Source organism: Pelmatolapia mariae, linkage group LG17, assembly GCF_036321145.2.
Source record: "Pelmatolapia mariae isolate MD_Pm_ZW linkage group LG17, Pm_UMD_F_2, whole genome shotgun sequence".
Taxonomy (NCBI): Eukaryota; Metazoa; Chordata; class Actinopteri; order Cichliformes; family Cichlidae; genus Pelmatolapia; species Pelmatolapia mariae.
The window spans coordinates 32,741,284-32,768,146 of record NC_086242.1 but is presented as its reverse complement, the minus strand read 5'-3'; the positions used below and the strand labels follow the sequence as shown (position 1 = coordinate 32,768,146).

Below are 26,863 nucleotides of genomic sequence, written 5' to 3'. Positions count from 1 at the left end.
TTCCCCAGCAATGTAAAATAAAAGTGATGAAACAAGAAAGTTGCACAGAGATATTGCAGTTTCCTCAGAAGTGCACACACCGTTAGAATAGAGTTATTTGTTCATTTTAAACCTATCACATTTGCCCTCAGTGCAAATCAGTAATTCTTGGAACCAAACAGTTATGCAACCACATGTGCTTAAAAATACATGTGCACAGTCAAATCCACACTCGCACATCCACCATAAATGCACTGCATTTCTCCACATCTGTACCCCTGCTGCTTACCAGGCTTTTCTGCACTACAACAAGAGCTAAAAAAGAAGCTCCAGCTTTTCAGTGCTGTGCCTAATGTCTTCTGAATGAAAGTGCATACTGTCAACTAAGGTCCACCTTAAAGAACAAATGGAATTAATTTCTCTGATGGCACAAACATTAGATTCTCTTATTGCAACTCAACAAGACAAAAGCTGCTATGATAATCATCACCTCTTCCCCCCAGCACAGCTTTGTTATAGGATACAATATCATCTTTCTGCATAAACACATCTGAGTGCTAATATGACATTAGCACTCATATACAACAGAGTTGCCTCTTGCACTTGCAGGCATGATAGTTCACACTAGTTGATAGCACTGACAACAACATCAGCAATGTCTGTAATTCGTTATCCCATGACGAGGGACGGTTCTGGACCGCAAAGTCCATTATCCTGTGCAGAAACAGCAGAGACACAGTTAGAGTGCGCTGCCCTCAGCTTTCCAACACATAATGGTCCAAAGCCTTGTCCTGTTTGGACTTTCGGACTTAGCCTACAGGGTGATAAGTATGCTCTGTACCAGCCATGTGTTTTACAATCCTGTAATAGGAGACATGTTTAACTGAATGCCACCTCTTAGGGTCTACCAGCCTGTCTGTCTTTCTTTAAGGATGCTTTTCATGCTGTTAAAATGCAGACTTAAGTTAAAACCTTCCCTTCAAGTGGAATCAGTCATCTGGCGTAACAGCAATGCCAAAACTGAGGCTCAGGCAAAACAGCACCAAGTCCTATGACATAGTTGTGAACCTTGCTCATCTTTTGCTGCAACTAACATCATGCCATCTGACCTAATGCTTCAACATCTTGGGGAATTATAAACTCCTGTATGTGAGTGTTGCATGTTGCCTTTTTGTCACATCTGAAAAACTGACTAAACTCAGAGAGGAAATCATGTACACATAGGCACATAAGTATATCCACAGAGGGCCACTCGCCTAAATAAACTAACATGGTTTTACCCCATTAATAATCAATGCATTGGCGCTGACACTCGGGAGTCATTGCTTGATGTGGTTAAGAAGCAGGTGCTGAAATCTACAAGTAATCAACTTAATTATGCTAAATGTTTTCTTTAAGTGCAGCTGGTATTTCCATTCCATCAGTTAAATTAGCCATGATGATGCGTCTCCGCATGGTCGAGCAAAGACGGGACTGAAGTTATTCTTATTTACGACTTATTTATACCTTCCGTCCGACACTAAAAATAAAACACGCCTTGTTCTGTTTAAAAGATGCCTCCAGGGCCTGTGGCGTGATTGCGGCGTTGCATCATCAGCCTTAGCAGATGTATACAAAGTAGTCTTGAGATCAGAGTGGATTTAATCACACTAACCACAACACTGTCTGTCAGCACTGCTTTCCCGACGGTCGCAGATGTGGTGGTGACTAGCGGAAAAGCACATGAGGAGTGATTTTGCAGAGATTACTCACCCGAGAGCCTCTTTTTCCTGGAGGACCAGGTAAACCAGGGGGACCAGGAGGACCCTAAACCAGAAAGAAACCAGAAATGTGAAAAGGAAGGAGACATAGATAGAGACAGGAAAGAGGGGGGGGAAAGACAGTGCATTAATGGCAAGCAATAACATGTAGTTCACTGTTTAGGTATATTTATGTAGGAGCTGCAAAGTTTAAAGAAAAGAGTCAAATGTTTGCATCTAAAAGCCCGATCAAGAAAGTCCTGATCAAGTAAAGCAAGTTACATTCTCATTATTATACAGACTGGATCATTGAATCACCTTCATTCTTTTTTTCACCATTATGTTGTAGACTTGCTGCTGTGCTTGGCATCATTGTCCTGTTATGACCCAGTTTGGCTCAGGCTTTAGCTGTCAAACAGAGTTGACAGTTGACTAGAATACTTTGGCATACAGAGGCCTTCAAGGTCAAATCATTGACTGCAAGGTCCCCAGCATTCACCGTCTCCTCCACTGTGCTGACAGTCTGTATAACATGTTTGTGCTGATTTGCTGTGTTTGACTCACACCAAATGTGGCGCTGTTAATCTTGGCCAAGCATCTCCACTTTGGCCTCTTCTGTCCAAAGGACATCGTTCCAGGATTGCTCTGGTTTATTCAAACACACCTTTGCAAACCCCAGCTGTGCTGCCATGTTCGCTTTAGAAATAAGAGACTTTGTCTTAAACAAGCTGTACTTGTTCAGTCCTTTTCGATATATACTATAACCATGAAATTTAACATCCTAACTGGCACCTCTGGTGTCTGAGATGTAGCTCTTGGGTTTTTTGCAGTTTCTCTGAGCATTGCAAGGTCTGGCCATGAGGTGAATTTGCTGGAACATAGGGAAAATTGCGGTCTTGTGTAGTCTTGAAAGCGTGAGCCCAGCAGACTGCCAAAACCTCTGCTTTTCTGCTAAAGACTCGCACACTTGCTGATAATCGATCAATCGAGCACATTTGATTAGCAGCACCTAGCTGCTACTTTCCATCTATGGAAGCAATAGGGTGTACTTAGTTTTTAACAGGGCTGTGTGACAGACATATGCACTAAATGCACTCTGTTTAGCTGTGTAGAAAGATTTAAATGTTTTGGGAAAAGGTCAGAGTCACATGTAAGAAATACTTGTACACCATTTCCTTCTCTCCCCAAAACAATGTTAATATTCCCAAAACTAGATGATAAGACTGTTTACTGTTCAGTGTTTTTAGGGCACTCTGGAGCATCCCTTGTCAGAGAAGTAGATGGGCAGAGAGGGATACATAAATAAAGAAACAGCTGTTTGTTCCTCCAGACTCCCACATACAGAGACATGGAAAGTGTGAGCACACCACCGCCTTCGCCACAACAACAGGGCCTAAAGAAACGGAGGCACTGATCGACTAAAATGACCGTATTCATCTGTGCTGCCAAGATAGGGGTCAAATATTCAACAGTGTCCAGTGAAAAGGTCAATTTTCTTGAAAGTTGAAGGGCAAAATGAATCTTCTTTTGAAGAACTCTTTTTAACTGCTGCACTGCGTGCGATAAAGTTGAGTTGATTCACACAAACCAATGCACGTTGTTTACACACAGCAACTTACTTTCAAAGGGGCAGGAGGAAATAAATGAGTGAATTTCACTCCAGTCCTGTATTTTATTTTTTATTGGCTGTATTTCAGTGAAAACAACTTTTTATGTGTATTTGTGTATGTGTTTGTTATAGTTTATGCAAGTCTGTTGTTTATACTGCTGTCTTTCTTGGCCAGGACACTCTTATAAAAAGAAAATTTGAATCTCAAAGAGTCATTTTTCCTGAATAAATAAAGTTATAATAAATGAATAAATAAAATAAATGAAAATTTGGTGAGATTCCTTTAATGTCCTGAGACTCGAGTTCTTGTTTTGGGATTGTTTTTTTTTTTAATTTCTAAGCGCTATTTGGGATAAGCTGGACCTGATAAATACAAAAACCAAGCATCAGCTTTGATTTCAACTTTCATATATTTCAATATTAACACATGGAATAGCTGAGGCAAAAAAAAAACGTATAAAGAGACATTGGACACAACCGGTGACCTGTTCAGGCCAATCAAACACATGAAAGCAGAAGAGTATAACAGCATTTCAGTGTTTTACATTGCAATACCGTATAAGCATAAAGACACCAAATATCAAAATCCTATACACGCAACAAATATAAAGTGTACATTTTATCAGACCACCAGATGGTGCTGTTGAGTACTGTTTTTCTAGAGAGGTCAGCCTGTGACGATCAGCATGTGGGGCCAAGTTAGCAAACCAGAGATGTGGGCAGAAAGAAATTATAAAAGCACGTTGCCATTTAAACATATACTGTAGGCGCACTGGATTATAAGGCACATTAAGTGAAACAAAACAGTCAGATAAGTCAAACTTTACTCAACTCATTCTTCTTGCTTCCTCCACATCCGTACCATTGATTCATTAATGTTGAATTCTCTCGCAGCTGCTCTGTTCCCATGTTGTTGCAGTATATTAATGATTAATCTCGTATTGTGGATGGATTATCTCAGTTGTTCTCCTGACTGAAGTTTGGTCCGTTTACAGCATCCTGCCATGCGATTGCATTTGTCTCTAACCATCGGGAACATTCATGTTAATTTTTATCGAGTGGAAAAAAGTTAGCGTTCATCCTCCAGCTTCACTGTGTTTATGTTATGCTAACATAGCTGTGTCGCTAGCAATCACGTAGCTCATCATTATATACCAGCTAGCCCAACTTCAGTAACCCTACAAACGTCACTGTTGTTTAGTTTTCTGTCTTCATTTATGTCTGAAGTGATAGCAGAGCTGTACGTTAAAATTTTTTCACAAATCTCTCAGTCAGAACATGCAATGTCATGTTTAGATGGAAACTAGCGAGCTAACTTCCTGCTAACTTCTAACTCTCTTAAGTTTAATAAATTCTGTTTTCATTTCATGAAAGAATTTAGACAGTTTTTAACTCTCAGTGATGCCGCAGTGTTCATTTGACTTTGGGACCTGAGTTTGACCCGGGTTACTCCACGAGGCTCCTGACTATGGTAGCCGTAATGCTCCAACAATCCATCAAGCTTCATAGCTTACCAAAGTCATACTAAAACATTTTTTGACAGATTTTTGAGCGCCATGTAACACATAAGACTGGTTTGGGGTCAGTAAGCACAACCAGAATTCATACATAAGGCGTACCGGATTATAAGGCACACTGTCGATTTTTGAGAAAATTAAAGGATTTTAAGCGCGCCTTATAGTCCAAAAAAATACAGTAAAGGTTTTTTGTTGATTTTTTGTTTTTTAGCAAAGCCCGGACCAAGGACGTTCGTATGGAAGTAAAATATTCTGGGAATACTAGAATAAAAGGGTTTATCTCATGCAACATCATCTTAAGGTCATAGGCAAAGGAGTAGCAAAACTGACAGTGATTTAGCTCAGCCAAAGTCCAGTCAACCCCGTGGCCCACTTAACTAAACAAAGCTACATCGAGCTACAAAAACAATGCAATCCATAGCCTACTCCATGCGCAACAACCCACATCCATACTTGTTGCAGAAAGCAGGGGCCTTTGTTACGTGCTCATGACACCCAAGCTCTACAGAGAAGTGAAGTGTAAACCTGATGAAAGTCCGAGTATAGTAGTCAGGACCACATTAACACACGTGCTGTGGAGTTCCATGTTACTATATTAGCTCATTGTCTCACAGAGGACTGGAAATCACAGTCTCATTTTCAAATGACCTCTAACAGCAGAGTAGTCCAAAGTTGCACAACTCAAACTGAAATAACTGCAAACTCCTAATATTCTCAAAGTGCTTTTATTGTCAGTGAAAAACTTGGTTTCCTTCTGAAACTTCAGAGAACGCTAAAAATGATAAGCTCCCATCAGTCCTCAGAGCTTGGGCATGACTTTTGCAGTGGGGTCAACCTACTCATAATGTTGTGTCATTAAATTGGGCCAATATCAAAGCAGTGAGTCATTTTAAATTGTTTTTTTTTTTTTGTCACTGTGAGTAAAAGAAATCATATACATCATATTATAGACAAAGGGGAAAGTAAGACACGCTTTCTTCTGCTGCTTCTTTGCTTGTTTTGAATTTTCTTAATGAAAAAAAGTGCAAAAATGCTAAAGCACAAATTAAATAGAGTGCAGGAGGCCGCCTGTACTCGTCCAGTTATGTGGCTGAAAAACTGTGAAATACTTCCCTTGAGGAAACAGGCCAGCTTGTCTTCAAGTTCAAACAAAGAGCTAGCCACTGACCTTCAGCTGACCCAGCATTCAAAACATGCCTGCATCTAAGCGGTCAGAGTAGCCAAGACACACAAACTGTCAAAGATAACAGCACCGAAGGACAAACATTGTGGCTAATTAAACATTTTTGCCAAAATACGATCTGCTGGAAAAAGCCCTGTGGCTTAAACTGTGTCATGTTCACAATGCTCGATTATGCCTCCAAAAATGATTTTCCCATAGAACTAAAGTCCATCTTTAATTCTGTTTTAAGGCAATTTTAGTTTCTTTCCAAGAAAAGAGCCTGTCCATGACAGGACACTGGAAGCACATCTTAAGTCATGAGACAATGTTAACCATGTTAGAAGATTCTCATCCATTCCCTTGGGTACGAGAGTCATAACATTTGGTTAATGTTTGGTCTCCTGAAAGGAAACAAGGGTAGGAGAGCGAGAAGATGATATGGACAAAATATGTTTCCTTCAAAACATAATTGAGAATGAAGTATAGCAGCATGGGAGTGTAATTTTGACAAAATACCGCAGTACAGCTCAATCAGGCTCTGGGACATGTAGATAAATTGAAACAACGATGCTGGATAAGATGTGTCTCTCCCTACAGGTCTGCAGGCACTGTAAGTACGGAAAGATGAATCCAGGCATTCTGCATCGTTATACACTCACATGTTTATACCGAGCACCAAGAATGCCTAACACATCTCACACATGGAAACATAAGCCACACTCATGAACTACAAGTGTGTCCAGAGCCAAAGTTCTCCTGATAGCTAGCTTACATCATGGCCTGGATCAAGTGCTTTTTTTTTTTCTTTCTTTCTTTTTTTTAAATCCCGGGGTATAGCTCCAGTCCTCCAAAGATTTATCCTCTGACATAAGAGCAAAAATACCTAGCAGTACTTAACAACTTGTAGATACAGGAAAAAAAGCACACTGCTTGGACATGCCATCACATTTAAATCACTACATCTCACAGCCAAAACATTTTTGCATGTCTCCTGAGTGTAATCAAGCCACACTGTGGCTCACTCTGAATTTTACTCTAAAATATACATAGCAATGCACTGGTTTGCACATCAGTGCTCTCTATAAGCACTAATTCTCTGCTTGTCATTCATAAATTCAGTTACTTACCGGAGGACCCGGCTCTCCTTTGGGGCCACGTAAACCATCTTGGTAGTCATAGAAGAACTCTGGCTCCTCGTATCCATAATCATACTCTCCCATGTCTACGTCATCATAGCTGCCATCCAAATCATGCTGCTCTGAGGTGTCCACCTGATTCTCCCTGTACAAAGTAGTGCTGTTGGCTCTCAGATGAGTCTCTGGGAAATGTTGGGTTGTGGAGCCAGAGTCCCTAGAGCTTGTGATGGAGTTGTTCCTGAGTTCTTCCTTTAGTTGGCTCTGTCTGACCAGGGAAACAACACCTGTAGTGGCATCCGGACTTGGCTGTTTTCTGGAATTTCTCTCTTCTTCTGTGCTGTTTTCAGAGTGTTCAGTGTCCCCCTGGGGCGTAGTGTCTTTAGCCAACACATTTTTGGTAGTGGTGGTTGTTGTGCTATAGGCAAGACCCAGAGCTGCTTGACTACTTGGCGTAGTTACGGTGGGGCTATAAAGCTGGAGTGATGATGTGGCAGAGTGGGATAATGGTTCCAATGTGGAAATGTTTTCTTGGTCCCCCAGATGAGGTCGTATTGGTGGGCTCAGAGTTGAATGTTGCGTGACCAAACGATCTGGGGATAGTTTAATGGCTGCTGTGGATCCGACGGGTGTATTTTGAGTAGCTGCTACTCCAAGAAGAGACTTTGTCAAATGGCTAGAAGGGGGGTCATTCACCACAATATCCGAATCAGAATGTGGGAAATGTAATCGGTGAGTGTCGGCCAGCCGGCACTGTTTTTTAAGATATTTGCAGTAGTGCGCGGCAGCTTGGGCTGAGGGATAGATATCCAGTTGGCAGACTCGACCACTAAATGGTGCCGCCTTGGAGTTCATCCTTCCCAGAGTGAAGACACCCCCAGATTGCCCCAGTGTTTGAGATCTCCCCAGGGTTTGCTCCCACTGCTGCACCCCTCCACAATTCGCATAAAAGGACACTGAACGTGCACGAACCCCAACAGCAAAAGGGTGCAGGCGCCCATCCTGCCAATTGTAGTTGAAGTAGATGGAGGCTTTCTCGGCAGTATAAACCACCACTCTGCGTGGCAGCAACTGAATGCCAAAACGCAACCGGTCCCTCCCGTCCTTGATACTAAAAAGAAATGCATTGTTTGCTCGCCAGGAGCTTAGGCTAACTATAACGGAGAACTCTTCGCCAAACTCTGAGGGGAATAGATTGGGCACTGGTGCCTCATAGAGGGAGTTTGAGTCGAGCAACACCCCATATCCAGAAAAGGGGCCATCGAAAGGTGAGGGAACATTTGCATAAGTGGGAGGCTGTGAGCTTGTCCTTTCGTAGGTATCGTCTGTGCGGCTTTGAGTTGTAAGCCCCAATCGATAAAGGATATCCACTCCTAAAGGACAGAGACAGAAATATTTATAAGATTAATATGCTGAGAATGAATTGCACAATTTTATGAAAATGTACAAATCGCCAAAATGTTTCAAAACAGTTTTAATACATTCAATTGTAGTTCAATCAAAGCTGGCGGTCCAACACCAGGTTACATTGAGGTTTCAACTTAAATTCCTAATAAATACCTTGTTTATTTCAAGAATTAAAACTGAAAAAAAAAAACCTACTGAGAATATATCTCTGATACAAGAAGAGTGGGGAATTAACTTATTCAACAGGTACTAAAAGCCTGCATTTTTACTTGCTTCGAACTATTTAATCGGTAGGACTTTTGCTGATCTATTGGCATCGGCATTTACAGTGCTTAAAAAAAATGTGTCATGTGACGCTAATAAAAAACTGAATTCACATTTTTATACCCAAATTTTAGCCAGCAGTCTGGACTTAATTAATTAACAAGTTAATTTTTCTGTTCTGGAATACAACTTAATACCTTTCACTTGGCATCCTGATGACTAAGTAACAGTTTGCTTTAGTACTTTTTTCTGTTTTTTTGTAAAACTGTAAATTTGGAAGTTCATGGATAACAACAATTATATTTTAGCATTAAAAACATAATTTCAAGCTTGCAGTAGACAAACCATTACATAAAAAGCATAAAGGAATTACCAAAACTTTTAATATAGGGCAGCTGTGGCATAACCCTTAAATTGGATGGCGGGCTAAAAGTAAAGAAGAAACGGGATGATGAGTCTTTAACCACGTTATCAGTGCTGATTTAGTGTAATCTGACCACCAGAGGGCACTCTGCAATGTCCCTGTTGGTAGCTGATCTGAGCAGAGTTGGGCAGAGCGTGCACGAATAAAAATTGACTTAACAAATGTTAAGAAAACCTTTTTATGCTTTGTGTTTCATTACAAAAAGGGAAAAAAGATGCTATTGGCCAGTATATCGAAAAATCAGATTTATTATATCATCAAATATCGGTATCAGTTTTAAGTCCTATATCAGCCAGCCTCTCTTTTTTTTATATTATTCCTTTCAAAACTATTTAAGAATGCAAACCTTCATAGTTCACTCTTTTAATAATACTGAGAAAAATATTTGCATTCACATTTACAGATTCACAAATAAAAATGAAATGATGAAAATCTTCTATAGATGCCTAAACATGTTGCTCATGGACAAAAGATTTTAATTCGATGGCATTAAATATGAAATAATTACAAAAATGTTATTTTTTGACCAAATAATCAGGCTAAAACACAAGAGAGACACAAGTTAATGACTGCAGCAGTGGCATACAAACGCATCAGGAGTGAAAAGAAGGGACTGGAGAAGAAGTGCTTATCACATCATTGGAAGTGTCCCAGCATCCAGAGCCTGGAGCAGCGTAACTAACAGATGCTTTTGGGGTCATTTGATCCAGCCCTAACTAGAGATACTGCCTGTACTGAACCCAAACTGGGACCGGACAAGAGTTATTTTCTTTTTGAAGTTAAATGACTAAGAAAAGTTAGTGAGCCATTAGGGCCATATAACAATGTCAGCATGATGCCAATGATCCAATCCATGTTTTTCAAGCAACAGAAATGCAGCTGTAGCCCAGATGAGAAGCAGGGGCAAGATAAGCATGTAAGCAGAATACAGGAAACTTTAAAAAACATTTAAAAGAATACAGGAAACTCCTCCATATAGCCTTTTTGAACCGATCTGTCAGGCAAACAGACAAACAGAGCACTTGTATACAGAGCACATTCAGTCGAGCTTTGCATTCAAGAAAAGAGCAAACTGTCATGTATATCAATACATGATTGTGATTAAAGGGTGCTGCACACAGATTTCAACTTTAAATATCAACTGAATTACAAATGATGGCCTCACTTATTTGTGTACATGAAAGAGAAAGCATGGAGGTATCTGTTAGTGCACTGGCAGACGAAGACAGCAGTCACACAGAAGCGTTTGTTCAGTGTTTAGATCTCAGCAGCAGTTTGACAAACTACATTCCACTGAAGAAACGACTCCACCGTACTCGGGAATACCAGCTCGATAGATGGGCCAGTTAATTTAGAATTACTGTGAGTGGAAACAAAAAACAAACTAAACCAGTGTCCACATATTATAGTATTGTCTTCTTAAAGAAAAACCTTTCTACTAAATGCATTTACACCTATATTATCCCAAAAGTGTTCTCTTTTTTTAGTCTGAAAAAGTGGGATCTGTGCTTGCTGCTACTCGGCATATAGGAAAGGCATCAGAATCAATTTCCTGAGAGAAAAAGTGGGATCAGTACATGCCTGGAGACACAGACATAAAGTGCATGCTTCAGAACATTCTGTATACCCTTAATAACTCCATGCTCTATACTCTTGGTTTAGTCAAATCCTTTATTAAAACTTTGCTATCAAAAAGACTTCGGAAAGAGTTAGAAAAATATGAAAATCCTGAACTGAGCATTTGACCTCTAGAGGTGTGAATATGTAGATGTAGAAATAATAGTTTTTTAATGTTTGAACTTTGCCCATAATGTTGTAGTCAGGTTAAAAAAAAAGTGCACCCTCTTTCAACACTAAGGTTTAAGATATAATAAAAAATTGATAGTTCTTAGCAGGTATTGGAAAAGCAATAAAACATGATATATTACACCACGTTATTATTCATGTAACAAAAACTAAGCCAACATGCTGAAACAGTGTGTGAAAAACTAAGTACACTGCTTCCATAGGAACTGAGAGGGTTAATAGCAGCCAGGCGCCGCTAATCAGATGCACTTGATGATCTGAACAGCAACAAGTGTGAGCACCTCTGTAAAAAGCAGATGTTTTGGCACTTTGTAGGTCTTTAGCATTCAGGTGCGTTAACACATTGCCAACGAGGAACGACATCAGAAATGATCTTAAATGAGCAATAGTCAGTGCACCAGTTTAGCTAAGTGCGTGAGCATCCACATGCTGCATGGCCAGAAAGCAGCGGGTTTGAGTCTGACCGTGGCCCTTTGCCGAACGTCTTCCCCTCTCTCTCTTCCTGAGTTCATCTGTATTTATTATCCAATAGAGGCAAAAAGCCAAACGTTTAAAAAATATATATCAGTAATTGTTGCTGCACATCACTCTGGGAAGGGTTAGGGTGTGGAATCCATCTTCCCAGGAGTGGATAAATACTCCTGGAGGTCAGTCTGTGCAATGCACAGAGAAACTTTCTAGACCTCGGTTAGTGTGTTACATTTTACAGTTTATGACAATACAATTAGAAAAAGACTAAAGAAATATGGCTCGCTTGGAATGGTTTCAAGGAGAAAATGTCTTCTCGTTAAAAAAAACATGGCACCAAAGTTTCATCTAAACAAACCGCAAGACTTCTGGACCAATGTCTTTTGGCCTTAACGCACAGTACCACATTTGGTGTGAACCAAACACAGCATATCAGCACAAACTTGTGTAAGGGTGATGATTTGGGCTTAATTTAGCAAAACAAAACAAGAACGTTCAGGAACCTCGATTTCCCTGAAGTTCTTGTGTTATTCTTTTAGTCAACCATAAACTCTAGAGCCAAATGCAGGCCAACTGCCTAACAACCCAATATTGCCTCACACTAGGTCGTGCAACAGAATAATTATCCCAGGCAGAGCAACAAATCTACTACAGAATGGCTGAAAAAGAAAAAAATCAATGTTGTGATGGGCCCATAAAAGAGCCGATGTTTAAATATACAAAGAACTGAAGCAACATTGTAAACAAGGTTGGGCCAACGTTCCTCCACACTGATATGAGACTGAGCTCCTGAATCACAGGGTGCACTTAATTTTTAATTTTGTTTCATATGACATGTGTTGTCGTTTATCTCAGCTTGTATTAACCTCATTCTAAGACTTGTTAAGGAGCAGATGAAACCCATTTCTGTCATACTGTTTGGGTGCCAGAGCAGAAGTAAAGAAAAGAAGACTACAGAGATAAAGACAGAAGAAACTTTTTTGCCCTGGATGTGCTGTCACAGCATTTTTAGTCATGCAGCTCTGATAGGAGGAGTATCTGTCTGCAGACGATCCGAGCGCTCACTGTGATGTCCTCGACATTCACTGCCTGAGGTAACGTCAGACGAGATCCCAATTAATCTGTCTCATACGTTAAGACAAGGTGCTCTTGCGCTGTCTGTTCATTCCTCCTCCCCTCATTATGATGGATTGATTCTACTTGAAGCGGGCTATCACGTATCACCCGTGATACGTGGGGACATGGCGTTGCATGATGGAATAAGGGGAGGGACACTGCAAGAGGCAGTAGACAAGGCACATAAATAGTCTATGTGAGGACTCATCATGAGGTCAGCCTTAGATAACTGCGCCTAGACAATACTGCAATAGTGGAACAGATCCCAGGACATGACATATTTTTATATTATTGCTTTAGTGCCTAATTCAACAAGACTTTACTCTTTCAAGAAAGTCAGACTCAAGGTGAGAGATGAGATTATAGTTAAAAGATCTCAAATCAATGTAGATCCGCTGATAGAGCAGAGCCCAGCAAAAATAACAACTCTATCTATGATCACCTTTTAACTTCAGCTCTTCTCACCTTCAATTCTTCTCATCATTGTTGCTCTGTTTAAAAATAAAGATGAATATCACTTCACCCCCGACACCTGACCAGGTGAGGCACAGCTGCCAAAACATGCCAAGCTAAGATTTCCTCTTCCCATTGTATGTGCATTTCTGCTACTTTACATTATGGGTGTATTTAGTATTTTCATCGATGGACCATAGAGATGCGAGCACTGATAGTCAGAAATGTAGCAGGAGGGGAAAAAACAGAGAGGGAGGGAACAAAGGTACAGCGGTTATTTATGCTGCTTTTAAATGCATGCCGTGGCCCTGAGAGCAAGAGCAGGCATGTTAAGGAAGAAGGTTAAAAGTGATCAGAAGAGCAGCTAAAGAGGAATTCCTGTATGCACTCGCTGTTCCTATATGCACTGTATTTGCTCCAACATAAAAGCAGAAATAGGGTGTGATGTGGTTGAGCTGTATTATGAACAAGGCATCGTAAACATTAGAGGAGTTCTGTAGGAACCGTAGCATTCTGAAGGATCACAGTTAACGAGTTCTTTAGGATCCCTAAAGAGTTTGTGGCATCAGCTGATGTAATTACTGGAAGCATTACAAGAATGAGTAGTTTGATCTGCATTTAAGCCACTTCCAGTGGTTTTATTTCATCTTAGCTTCTGGCTTTTCCAGGAAAGATATGCTTACAGTGTAAATGTAAAGATACGCTACTTTAAAAAGCATGTAATCCTAGTCTATGTTTTCTGATAGTAACAGTGTTTCTTTTCATTTAAAAATATGTTAATAGGAGAAGAATGACGCCAAAGTTTGCATATGTATATATCGGTTATCACATATCGGTTTGTATATGGCTCATTTATTGATGATACTTACATTTTTCTGAGTAACAGTTCAATTCAAATTGATTTTATTTATATAGCACTAATTCATCACAACTGTCGCCTCAAGGCTATAGGAAGAAAAATCTTTTTTCTTAACAACTGTGTGTCAGTATATAAATTCTGCATTTATTTCCTGTTTCTGTCATTCTGTCTTGCCTCTGTTCTTTAGCATTTTGGTCCTATTTCTGCAGTTGCTGCTGGACTTCTTCTTTGACTATTACTGTGCAAGCCATAAAAAGATTCAACAACTCTTTATCCAGCTAGTTGCGATCAGGAACTGGGGCTGCTGCACTGAATGGGGGGATCCAGCAATGTCAATTGCTTAGCGAGTGCTAATCACTTCTGATTCTGTGTCTGGCCTACATTGAAATAAAAGTTTACATTTGAGTTGTTGTGTTTTGTTTCGTACTTAATGACTTTAAACTCACAATGCAATATGTAGCATGCTGTCTTGATATGTATCAGTCAGACATTTTAGTTTTAGGACCAAATATACCCGGCTACCTGCCATCACCAAGTACTAATATGATGTCAGTGTTCTCCCAAGAATTAAAATCTCCACACCATATAACATGGAATTTATTTGAAATCTCAGTCAGGAGGTTCTTATGTCAGGTAACATGAGGCTTAAAACAGAGTCATTGACAAGCCATGAATGCAATAAACAGCAGACACCTCACCCCTGCAAGAGTTACATAGCATCACTTTTCTGTTATTGATTTGAGTGGGGTACAGACAGGAGCTTTTATACTGTCTATATGACAAATGTCAGTGAGTCACATGTCCTAGTGACAAGGGGGTGGGGGGAGCCATCTAATGAAATGCTTTCATATTAAAAAAAAAAAAGCTGACTTTTACTTATGCATAAGTGTTTTGTTGCTTACCTTGAGCTACGTAATCTTCTCCAGAGAGTGCTGCTGAGCATACTGACAGGAGCAGGAGAAAGTTCCACCTAGATGGACAAAACAAAGATCAGTTTAATGACTAGTTGTTGGGTTTGTCCCTCTGACACTTTTTTAAACATACAGTCACATCTTTATTTAATAAAGATACACTAACTGATGCTAACAGCTGAGCATGGCCATTTGTAATTAGCATGGCTGTGATATAAAGTTTAAAAAAAGCTTATAGTTAAGGTGATCAGGTGACCCTGAATTCTCCCTTAGGTATGCTGCAATAGGCCGAGGCTACTGGGGACTTACCATCATACAGAGTGTTTCTTCTTAATTCACCTCTCTGTGTTTATACAGCACTTTGCATTTAATCGCTAGTTATTATTAATCTCTGACTCTCTTCCACAGTGCGTCTTCTGCCTTGTCTTCATCCATTCACCCCCAACCGGTCACTGCAGATCGACACCTCTCCCTGAGCCTGGTTCTGTCAGAGGGTTTTTCCTGCTAAAAGGGAGTTTTTCCTTCCTGCAGGTTTGCTCATAGCGGGTCACCTAATTTCTGGGGTTTTCTCTGTATTATTACCTTACAAAATGAAGCACCTTAAGGTGAGTGTTGTTGTTGTATGGTACTATATAACTAAAACCGAATTAAACTGAATAGTATTATGTTGCAATAGTCTTTAAAATTATGCTGAAAGTACACAAAGCAGGACTTTACTGAAGCAATATAGTCAATGCTCAGCTTCCAAACCACCCCAGTATGTGAGCTGCCACAGTTTAAGAAAGACTTTACATAATCTGATACTGCTTGGTGAGTTCAAATAATAATTAATGCTATGTAAATAAGAAATAACATGCTTATGATCTAATCATCACATCAAAAAATGAGAGCTAAAGTTACATTATAGTCATTTTGGTTCTGAAAATAGTGTCAGTTTTTGAGAAAGAAGAGAAGAAGGAGAGAGCAACGAGACAGCAAAAGTGCTACTGGAGAGGTAACAGACAGCCAGATAAGGAGAATTAAAATGAGCCCATGTCAAGTAATTACATGAATCCTTTCGTTTACACTAAACAATCAAGAGATTCATCAGATAAATGATTCATTCACAAGAAAAAATGTTCATCCTCTCCTGTGGTAGCTGATACTGAGTAGATATCACTAGTCGAAACAAGTAAAAACGAAAGCTGCAGCCCCTTAAAAGACAATGTGACTGCTCCGTTTCAAAAGCCGTTCCACTTTGACATTTTTATGCCTGAAGACGTAGTGAAAAGCGATGAAAAGAATATTTGAGCATCGTGTTTTATTGTTTCCAGACAATGATGGATTTGATCTCCAAGGCACATGGTTAATAACAATTTAATGCTTTTTATGGAAACATTGCCTCAGCAAAGCAAGGACCATAAAGAGGCAAATGCCCCAGCCAACATTCACACAGGAGTTGCTCCTCCCTTTTCATCGTTTTCAAGTTGGGTTTCAAGTTGGATCTCCTCTCCCAAAAACCTTAAATATCCTGAAAAGCTACCAATACCAAAATATTTTCCATTCTATAACAGGCTTATGAAACAGTAAGTTATATATTAATCATACTGCATGTTGTCACTTTGCTGCACAAGAGTCACATAACTCCACTCTTGACCCTCACTGACCCCCACCTCTAGGTGGCACTCCCCACCAGACAGCTACAGAGGAAGGACAGCAAACAACAAAGAACAGCCGGTCCTCAGCATCACTGTAAAACCTTCCTACCCAAAATTGTGCAAAAATGTTGTGCAAATTAGGTAAATTTGTTCACGTTAACTATAGATTGTCCAGTAATATTGTCCACTAAAATGCAGATAGGGTGCATATACATTGATGTGTCTAGAAATGTCCAGAACTACAGATCAGGCAGTCGAACATGTGTTATAATGTCTTACAATCTAAGGTAAGGTAACATTTGCTAACACTGTCACCAGTAAAACTGAAAAAAAAGTATAAAAAGTATAAGAAGAAGCAGCTCAAAAAGAAGACACAGAAAAGAAGCAGTAACTCCAGTTTTAGTGAAGGTTTGATTTAAAGGCAACGCAAACAAAATACTTCACAGGACATTATCATCAAGGTTATCTGGAATACCCTCCTTCAGTCATTGATAAAAACAAGAATCCAAATTAAATAAAGCTCCAGCACAATATCACCGTTTGCTTATTTATCCCCGCATGAAGTCATATTCATTCAACCTTTTTCACCTGGTCGTCCCGCCTGCATTGGCCCTGCTCCTCACAGTTTCAGAACCACTGATCTACAGTAAAGCTGGACATTCAAACCAAATCACATCAGCAGCCCTGAAAACAGTAACAGCTGCTTATACAACTTATTCTGGCAACTGGTGTCATATTTTTCTCTGACACTGACACAGTGTGGTGGCTGTACAAAGTACAAGAGACAGTAGTCCTGCTATTTTAATATCCAGGGCGCTATCAGTCAAAGGTTGCTGTCACACCTTAATCCTGCAGGGACTGACAGCCTCAAACAGCATGACAGGCGCCTTACAAACAAGTCTTTTTGGTGGCCTGTGAGCATGAGATTAACCCAGTGTGAGTCACTTTCTGACAGAGAGCCCCCCAACCCCAACCCCCAGACGGGAAGCCATATTTGCCCTGCAGAACTGAGTAATAAAATATAATCGAAAGCAGAAAAGAGGGGGAAGATTAAAAAGACAACAAGGGAAGAACGGAAAAGGAAAGGGCTGCCTTTAAGTAGAGACACCGTGAATGAGTGTGTCACCTGTTCCCCATCAAGAATGTGGTGCGACATTCCACAGTTGGTAATGCAGACGTATTCCCAAAGTCGGAAAAAGTTACAAAAAAACAAGTTGGGGGGGAGACATATGAATACAGTCATTCATCTACTGTGAGAGGATTACAGTGACATTTATAAGGGCAACGAGTAGCTGGTTCTGTTTAGACATTGGCAGCTTTTAAAAGTAGACCAAAAATAGAGGGGGAAAAAACCAAATAAATCACTTAACGTTCCTTTTTAGAGTGTGTGGATCCATGTGACGCTGATTCAGACATTTTTTTTGTCCTGCTGTCTGTCCCACAGTCTCTTGTTCGTGGCTATTTAAAGCATCTCTAAGGCTCTGTCACTGAGCACGTTCGGGCTATCGCTTCATGACATTTTTAGAAACAACTGGTGACCATTTCCCCACTTGCTGAACCTTGGTTTGGTGCTTTAACCTTTATTGTGACATGCAAACAGAAAGGAAGGGATAGATCAGACTAATAAGAAAAACAGACTACATCCAATCTTTCATCAGAGGTGAATTCCCTTATATGTGACAGTACCGCTACGGCACGTTTCCCCGTCCTAGCAGTTAATGGAAAAGACCCCTGAAAGCAAGACAAAGCTCCCCAAACAGTGCTCTGTTGACGAAGGGAAATACCACTATGTGGGGAGTGGGTGTCATGTCAAGACTATAAATAATCACAACTTAAAGCTCCCCTCTGCAATGAATCATTCCAGCAGTACCAGATCTTTCCTTTCTCCCCTTCAAAATTAGCTTGGATCCCTAACAATGGTTCATTCAACTGGGGAGAAGGCTGAGAGTCAAATGGAGAGGCAAAAAGCTCAATTACGCTTGGCAAATAGAAGCAAACCTATTACAGTTCTGTTTATAGTCTCATAAGAAATGGGAATCTTTTTTTTTCCTTTTTTTTAAACATTCATCATTAATGTCGGTCAGGAGGTGAGCAGCGGCTTTCACGGTTCATTGTTTACATGTCTAATTTACCAAATCAGTAAGTAACAGTGAAGCGTGCAAAGCTGTTAATCTACACACACAGCTCTGAAATGAAACTTCTTGAGGAGCTCCAAGAAATTGGGAGCGCTAAAACTGCTGTTGAGCTGCGTTGGTGTGAAAAATCCAAAAGCTGCTCTGTTTGACTTCGCTTTGGGCAAAAAAGGTGCTCTGAAGAGGACAATCTAAACAAACCTGATGAGACTAACCCTGACTCACCCATCCCACTTTTCATAACCCCTGAAGTTTGCCATCAAGCTCTTTTAGCACCCCTTGGAAGTGCTCCACATACGAGTCATTAATCAGAAGATTGAGGTTTATAGAGCATGACCTTGGAGCGTTTACCTAACCTCTACTGTTATGTGACTTAGCTGAGCCCAGTCTAAAAATGCCATGGATGTCATACCAGATATAACACATAAAATGACGCAGTGCCCCGAGGAGCTGTTAAGACCCAGCATCACCCAGCATGTTACAGTATAAACCAGTTGAAATGTTTCCAAATGAGTGCATCAGTTTCTTGCAAATCAGGTGTTCTGTTCCTGCATGTTTTGCTTCTCAATCTCAACAAAAACATTCCTGGACACCATGAAGTCACTGATCTACTGCCAAAGAGTGTTCCCGCTGGCTGGGTTACAGCTTCAGTACCTGTACCCTTATCATAATAACTTCACTATGGTATAACTAAGCGGTCTTCTCCAAATAGCCATCAGCAAAAATGATTAACAAATCAGCAGGTTTCCAGGATTGAACTGTCTAATAGTGGAGCGTTTGCAAAGGCTAGAAATGATAATGATTTCCTAACTGTTCCAAGCCACCAATGATTCCAAGCCATCATGAATCTAAGTTGACTCTTCTATAAGGAGCGTGCTATGTCTCTCCTCTAATGAGCATGGCTAACATTTGTCAGCTCACTCCAATGGTACTCGGAGTCAAGAGGTCATGGCAGACCAGTGTAAAGATTGACTGAGTTCACAAAACAGTGGGCAGACAAAGGCCCGTGAGTAAACTTCCACTGGCTTTTATTTATTTTCCCTTTCCCTGTTGCAGAGAAACCTTCAGATGTTAGGAGGGTTAAATTACACTCACTCACACCGACAGGCCAAAATCCCTGCAGCCAGTGATTCGGGGAAGGTGAGTACACTGCAGCACGAAGGTGGAGAGGCTGGGATTGTAGTGCAGAATAATTCAAAAAGGGTAACCTGAGCTGTGGGACGTGGAAGTCTTATTAAAGGCATTTATAGTGAGCTCTGCCGATTACCCAGATGAGCCAGGACATTGTTTTTGTAAAGACTTTCCTGTCAATCTGTCCATTTTCCTAACTTCTTGTGCTTGGTTTGGGACTGGAGCACATCTAAGCTGACACTGGAGGAGAGACAGCATACACCCTGCACAGGTTGCCCGTCTATCACAGGCTGCTAAATTGTTACAGTGTCTATAAGGGTTCATAAATTATCTCAGATTTGAGCACCACAAATTAGAGTCTGCTTAGCTCCATTGCAGACAAACATAAGTAGCTGCTAAATACCATTAGATGGTGGGAACTTTGGTATTGTTGTTATTCAGTTATATTGAAAGCAAAGTTTGACATTTTCTTGCATAAATACTTATCCTATCATGCAGTCCATTACAACTTATATAGGAAGGCTTTTCTGTAGAAGCATTGCCCTATAATGTAACACATCACAAAGTGTTTGTGCAATTTTACCCAGAATACATGGCAAAGAAAAGCTGTTGGCCATATTAAAGCGATTATAATAATGAAATGTTAGGGTAGCCTCATAGGGAGCTACACAGTTTGAACTTTATGTAGTGACAGTAAAACTTCGAAAGCGAATGACAAGGGAAGTATCCCTCATGCACTCAGATGCACAGTAGACATGTGGTACACTGAAAAACATAATAACTGGGTAAAAATACAGAAAAATTAACGTTTTCAAATGAAAGCACTTCACTTCCTGTATGAATTCTTGCTGATGTTTATCTGTATTTCTTAACAATGGACTGAAATTTGTACCATTTGCAAAAATGTCCATAAACTTCTGTAAAAAGACAAAAAAAATATGCTGGCAGAAAAACCCTTTATATTCTCTGCTTTTTTGTCCTTCTGCTTCATTGACCTGACAATAGCAAACTTCTGCTCACATTATCAACCATCTGGAGGTACCAACCTGTGCTGAGGAGTCAGCATGCAATCTCAGCCAGAGTGTATGTGAGTGGTTGTGTTTCTGCAGTGTTATAGTTCTAGCACTGGCAGCAATAGAGCAGCAATGCCTGCAACAGTGGGTGATTGTCTGGAGCTCAGGAGCCAGTTAACCACTGATGCATACACACTAACTCTGTCTGTGAATTCAAGGGAGGCCACATTTATCCCCGGTCACCTCAGTTTTCCCCATAAGGCTCTCATTTTCACTACCAAGGACAAAAAAAGGATCTCATATAGGGTTTCAACTCTACTTTGTTTTACATCAAGCAACCGCTATCAGCAGAGAACAACAGAATGGCTTGTGATCTCAGATTTTTGTTTTTAGATCATATCTGGAAGAGATTCATAATAGAGTGCAGACAACTTGGACTCACTTCTGATAGAAGATAATGCTTTTCCTGTGAAGTACTCTTTCTTTCAAGGAGTCCACATTTCTGATGTTCCACAGACCCCAGCTGAATGTAGCAGGACAACAAGACCTGCATGCTAGATGTCAATAATGCACACTCCCATGAGGAATGTTTAGGGTTTAAGGGTGTTCATCTAAAGCCTGAACACGTTTACAGAGATGGATATATTTGCTGCTCTTGGGTCCTTGACATTTGCTTCTGTGCTTCTTCTAATTTATCACTTGCAGAATAAGCATTATTACTTGCAAGACAGCCTCATTCATCCCCTTTCTCCATGGTTTACTGTTTATTCTTCAGCTTACCGGAGCTGTGTGAGTGGGTGCCAAATAAAAAAAAAGATGATATTGTAGCAGATCCTAGACCGCATGTTCACATGGTGGGATCAAAGCCAACTTCCAAAGCTAAAATGCATGGGTGTGTGGAAAAGTACAGGTATCAGATGGGGATGGTAAAGCTTAACAGCAGCAGTCCGTGCACAGAGTGAAGCTAATATGCAGAACAAACAGGTCAAACGGATCGAGCTGAAGACATCCTAAAAAGAGAAAAACTACAGCAGAGCTCAGTCGTCTCGTGCTTAAACTTTCTAAAATACTGAATAGTTTGTGCCACGTTTTGGTGCCTCAATCGTGCAGCTCAGCTGCTGAAACTTGTTTGGTCAACTGGCGCCCTGTCAGGGAAACACGCCAAAGAACCTGAACAGAAATAAGTCTCCCAGTTGCCATATCAAGCGAAAACCTGTTCCGGAAACAGCTTCAGCGCATAGATAGTCTGACATCTGCACAGTACTTAACCAAATGACCACTTACGTTGCTGCCGCGGAAACGTGTCCACTCCTTGTCCGTTGAGCTCCTAAATGCATTTGTATGCATTTGTCCAGGCAGCAGAGATCTGGGTGAAAACAGAATCACACTCAAGGGGATACCTGCACATGGGCTAACCTTGGGTAAGAGCCAAAGGAAGCATAAAGCGGACGGAGATAACTGCCACCTCAGAGTTTCCTCATCGTAGCTGCTGCAGTCCTGAGGAGAGGTCTCTCCAAACTCTTTCAAAACCAAAGCCTCAGATCCTTTGCGCTCTGCGGCGCGCAGTGATCAAGCTATTTCTATCCAAAGTGGAGACGCGCAACAGTTGCATAGGGGGGAGAAAAGGACTTGCAGTGCAGCGAGTCGGTATGCACCAGTGTAAACTTGACTGCTCTCAGGGATACACAGAATTAGCACTCGACTTCTTCTTGGTCTCCAACACAGCAGATTCAGTTCCATGCGTCTTTGCCTCCAGGCGGTGGCTTCTGCTATGTGCCTTGACTTGCACTGATGCGAGGGGAACCCGTACTCAGCCCATCACAACCCCATCCTACCAGCTGGTGGTGTTGGATTTCACCGGTTACTGACTCGTGACATCACGGACGGAGTTTTGGCTTGAGCCCTTCAGTCACTCTTTGAGTGGAGTTTGAGTGCTGCACTACCCTGCACGTTTTCAATATGTTTAGTTATAAAATGTTATAAAATGCACGTAAAAATCGTAAATCATAGACATACGCAAACCAACACAAAAAATAATGACGTAAAACAGAAAACATCATATGGCATCAGTTCAAAATGTTATGCAATTACTTTACTTGACATATATAACATTGCATGTAAGCTGAGTTTTAAAAAGAGCTTAATTTTGAAGCGGCTCTAAATAGTATCACTAACACTTTACATGGCAGAATAAGTGAGCTTGAGTTAGTTGTGAGTGCACTTGATGCACATTCACAAGGAAATCGTCACAGAAAATGGGATTATTATGGTCGCCTGTTTCTGAACATACATCACACATCCAACAATCAAAGTAGAAAGCCAGTCTCAATGAAATAATGATCACAATACTACTAAAACAAATAGCATGCAGTATGTTAAATCCACTAGTTTAATTTAAGTAAGTAACCTTTATCTTTTATACATTGACCATTAAACTGAAATTGGGCATTGGCTGGAAAAGTGAAAATATGCTGTAGCGTGCTCACAGTGTGCTGTATATATAAAAACTTGACTGCCTCGTGACTGTAGCACAGGATTTAGCAAAGGATGAAAAAAAAGAATTTTGATGTAGTGAATAATGCACTCTCGTAAAACAAAACAAAATGCTATGATTCAGCGAGAGAGTTAGACTGTTAGATGTGAATGTGGTTTATGAGCTTAGGTAGCATGCCATATAGTCTGAGGGGTTTTGATTTTGCGTCTGCTCCTTCTCCCGAGATTTACACAAGCACAGATTTATTAGGTGTATAAACTCCAGCAGTGTTTATAATGAAACATTTGCTCCGGCACCAAAAATGCTCCTTTGTTTTGCGGTTTCTGTGTCCTAACGCTGCACAGAGTTCTCCTTGAAAATGACACCGTTTCCTCATCTCAACCATCGATTTTTCCAAACAAACGAGCTCCAACTCACTTCCACCATTTCCCACCCAGACTAACCCAATAACCTTGAACAAGAAGAGCTCTGTCACGACCCCCTCCCCGCCACATGCCATGGCATCCTCCTCTAGATATCTGCATCCTCAGATCAGCCTGGACCGGGATCGAGTCCATATGGTTTGCAGTTTAGGGGCCTGGGAGACACTGAGCTTTTCCTGCCTCTAATTCCAGGTGGAGAACACAGGGTTTTTTAACCCGAAGACAGTAAAACAGCAGTGACAGTGAGCAGTTAGAATGCCCAAACACGGAGCAAGGTAAGTGGCTTGAAAACTCCAAGAGAGCCCACCAACCAGTACAAACGACGACTTTCATAAGGATTTTGTGATTCCTGTAAACAAGGTGTCTGAGGCCCTTTGTGCTGCGGATGTGTGCCTGCAGCAGTGAGTCTACTCATTGTCCCCCTTCTTTATCAAAGACAGTGTGAGGAGGAGGAAGCCCACACGGGATGGAGTCTCTCTCTGGCATTGCTATTACTCAGCATCTTCGGGTAGCGATGCTCTATCCAGATGTTTCACTTCCTCTCAACTTCCAGAAAAAGGTTCATAGGTGCTGCTTTTCTGAGAAGGTTATGAATCAATGTGGTGAAGAAATAAACTTCATGATAATGTTGTAGCACAGGGCTGCTTGAGCTTGTTGACTGGCAGGAAAAGGTTCAAACTCTGTCACGGGTTGTTAATAAAACCTTGATAAAATCACAGATTTAGAGCCCGCCTTGCTGTGAGAGGCAGCAGTCCTTTAAAATCTTTTATTATAATACCAGAATTATTTACCATAAAATATCTTCACTCACATGCAGAGCACTTTGCAGCACACTTTTTAAGATGAATTTTCTCTTTTTTTCCCCTTTACATGTGCAGATGTGCAGTAATCAATCCACTGTGTGCTGAGCACCAAAGCGTTAGGCCCGAATGAGTCAGATTCACAATCGCTTGTCTTTCTCCTGAGGAACGGGCAGATGTAGACGAGCGTACATGGAGACCCCCTGCCCCCACCCTCAAAACAAGTGGTGTTCCCCTCCTACAGTTTAATAACTTGTCCAAGGAAATAACCAGTTAGTGTTTAGACCAGTGCTCTCAAACACTTTTCACTTTCTTCGAAGTGCACAAAAGGCCAGGCTGGATTGTCATCACAGCAGTGTGTGGTTACAGACAAAGTCCTTCAATATGATCAAGTATTAATGCACAGATTACACGTGTCAATTCAGATGAACTCATTAAAAAAGCGCAGCTTTTCATGTTTTATTTTTTTAAAAAACATTTTGCATATGCTGGCAGGATGGTGTTTGGAGTCTTTTGGACGCAGCACTGTTGCTGGCCCCACTCCCAGAAGCTGCATGGACTATCCCTACCTGCGTGCTCATGTCTCGTCAATGATTTCATTTCCAGAACTTCCCATTGGAAGGCCAGGATCCAAATCACATATTCTGCTGCTCTGAGAGCGTATTGTCTTTAAGGTTTGAACATTTTATAGTAACACACCAGCTCGTAAACGTGAGGAGCGTGAAAAACCTTCAGCCTCACGAGATTATAAGCCCAGAGTCAACCATGGGTGGTTAAAGAGGAAAAATAAGATGGCAAAATCTCTGTGGTTTGGTAGAGCGTAGAGCAAAAACGTAAGCAGCCATTAGGCTCAATAAAGATGTGCTTTTGAGAGGCCACTGTAAGCACATTCTTCTCAACATAATGATCCAGACACGGTTGGTTAAGTGTGCCTCATTAGGTAAAGGGCTCATCAGTTTGCCATGAATTTAACTGGGAGGAGGGCGACTAGTCTGACAGCAGACTCTACCTGCAGACTGACGAGATGCTAAACTGGCTTCTGTCTCTAATTAGCAGACACGGCCCTGTGTAATTTCTGTCCTGTGTGCGTGTCATCGGCTCGTAGAGCTGTTATTTTGCCGAGGAGGGAGAGTGTGGGCAACAGCTGGGAGAGTGCGTAACAGATGGTGAAATACAGAGCAGTTGATAGCGGAAACAATGTTCCATGTACGAGTGAGTGTGTGTGTGTGTGTGTGTGTGTGTGTGTGTGTGTGTGTGTGTGTGTGTGTGTGTGTGTGTGTGTGAGAGAGAGAGAGAGAGAGAGAGAGAGAGAGAGAGAGAGTTTGTATTCAGTGAGGTGGTTTGTAGTGCTTAAGAGATCACGGGAAAGCAGTGAGAAAGGGGCCAGGGGAGTCCAGGGTGAAGGGGGTGTTTGGGCAGGGAGGAAGTGTAAGAGTGTGCGGGGAAAGTGAAAGTTGGGTTGGGGTCGAGTGGGGTAAAGAAAGAACACACACACACACACATATATACACACACACACTGCGCAGGGAGGTGCAGCGTCATGTGCAGTTTTTAATTTAGTGGTAAACTCATGTAGGGACTACAGGCAGATTTTAAGGTGCAGACTCTTGAAACAATGCCTGGCGACTTGATGGTTCATCTGAACTCTATGTGAAGGCATCATTTTTAATTTACAAAACACTCATGAGGCCTTTAATCATTTATGGAGGGTGCACATACTTTATTCGTGTATTCAATGTAAAGAAAACACCAGAAAGTGATCGTTTCTCATTTCTGATTGTGTGCCAGCATCATGGGTTTGCCTGTGTGCAATTAGTTTTGCAGACGCTGAGCAGAAGTCAACCAAGCCCACAAAAAACAAGCGTGTTTGTCAGCTTTTAAAAACCCCAGGCATTTACATGCAACCATAATCATATATTGCAACGTCATAAATTACTCGAGTTTCAGACAGATGTGAAATAATTTATGGTTTTCCTAACATTGTCAATTAACAGCTCTTAGGAAACCACTGCAGTGTCTATACTTGAATTATGCTTTTATTGCTAAGAAAAAAAAATGTCTGAGAACAGGAAGGAAGAAACATGTAAGCTAAATACCTGATGCACTTTAGCATTTAGCTGCTTTCCTCTGTGGCTCTCAAATCACCTGCTGACCAGTGTCAACCAAAGGAAGTATGATGGTTTCCACATCATTCTTGCTGAAGAGGAGAAAGGAGAAATGCATATGCTCCAGATTAAATGAATGTGATGTCTAGAGAAAATCTAAAGGGAAATGAATGGGCCGACTGGATGGGTCCTTAAGCTTGGATTTACACTACGTTACAGCTCGTGTCTTCTTGGAAGTCTTGAAGGGCTTTCCGCAACTGGATCTTGGCAGTTTATTCCATT

The 26,863-nt window shown here is 41.0% G+C and overlaps 1 protein-coding gene across 1 annotated transcript in view; it reads right to left on the bottom strand.

The window, feature by feature from the left end:
- Positions 1–22,514, bottom strand: part of LOC134647148 (collagen alpha-1(XXIV) chain) — an 83,948-nt gene extending 61,434 nt beyond the window's left edge. Inside the window, exons 1-4 of the mRNA XM_063501343.1 lie at positions 22,045–22,514; positions 14,839–14,906; positions 7,134–8,512; positions 1,732–1,785 (exon numbers count right to left, since the gene is read on the bottom strand). Of these exons, the coding sequence (XP_063357413.1) occupies positions 1,732–1,785; positions 7,134–8,512; positions 14,839–14,906; positions 22,045–22,097 (1,554 nt within the window). The 5' untranslated portion in view covers positions 22,098–22,514. The remainder of the gene's footprint in view (positions 1–1,731; positions 1,786–7,133; positions 8,513–14,838; positions 14,907–22,044) is intronic.
- Between the last annotated feature and the right edge of the window lie 4,349 nt (positions 22,515–26,863).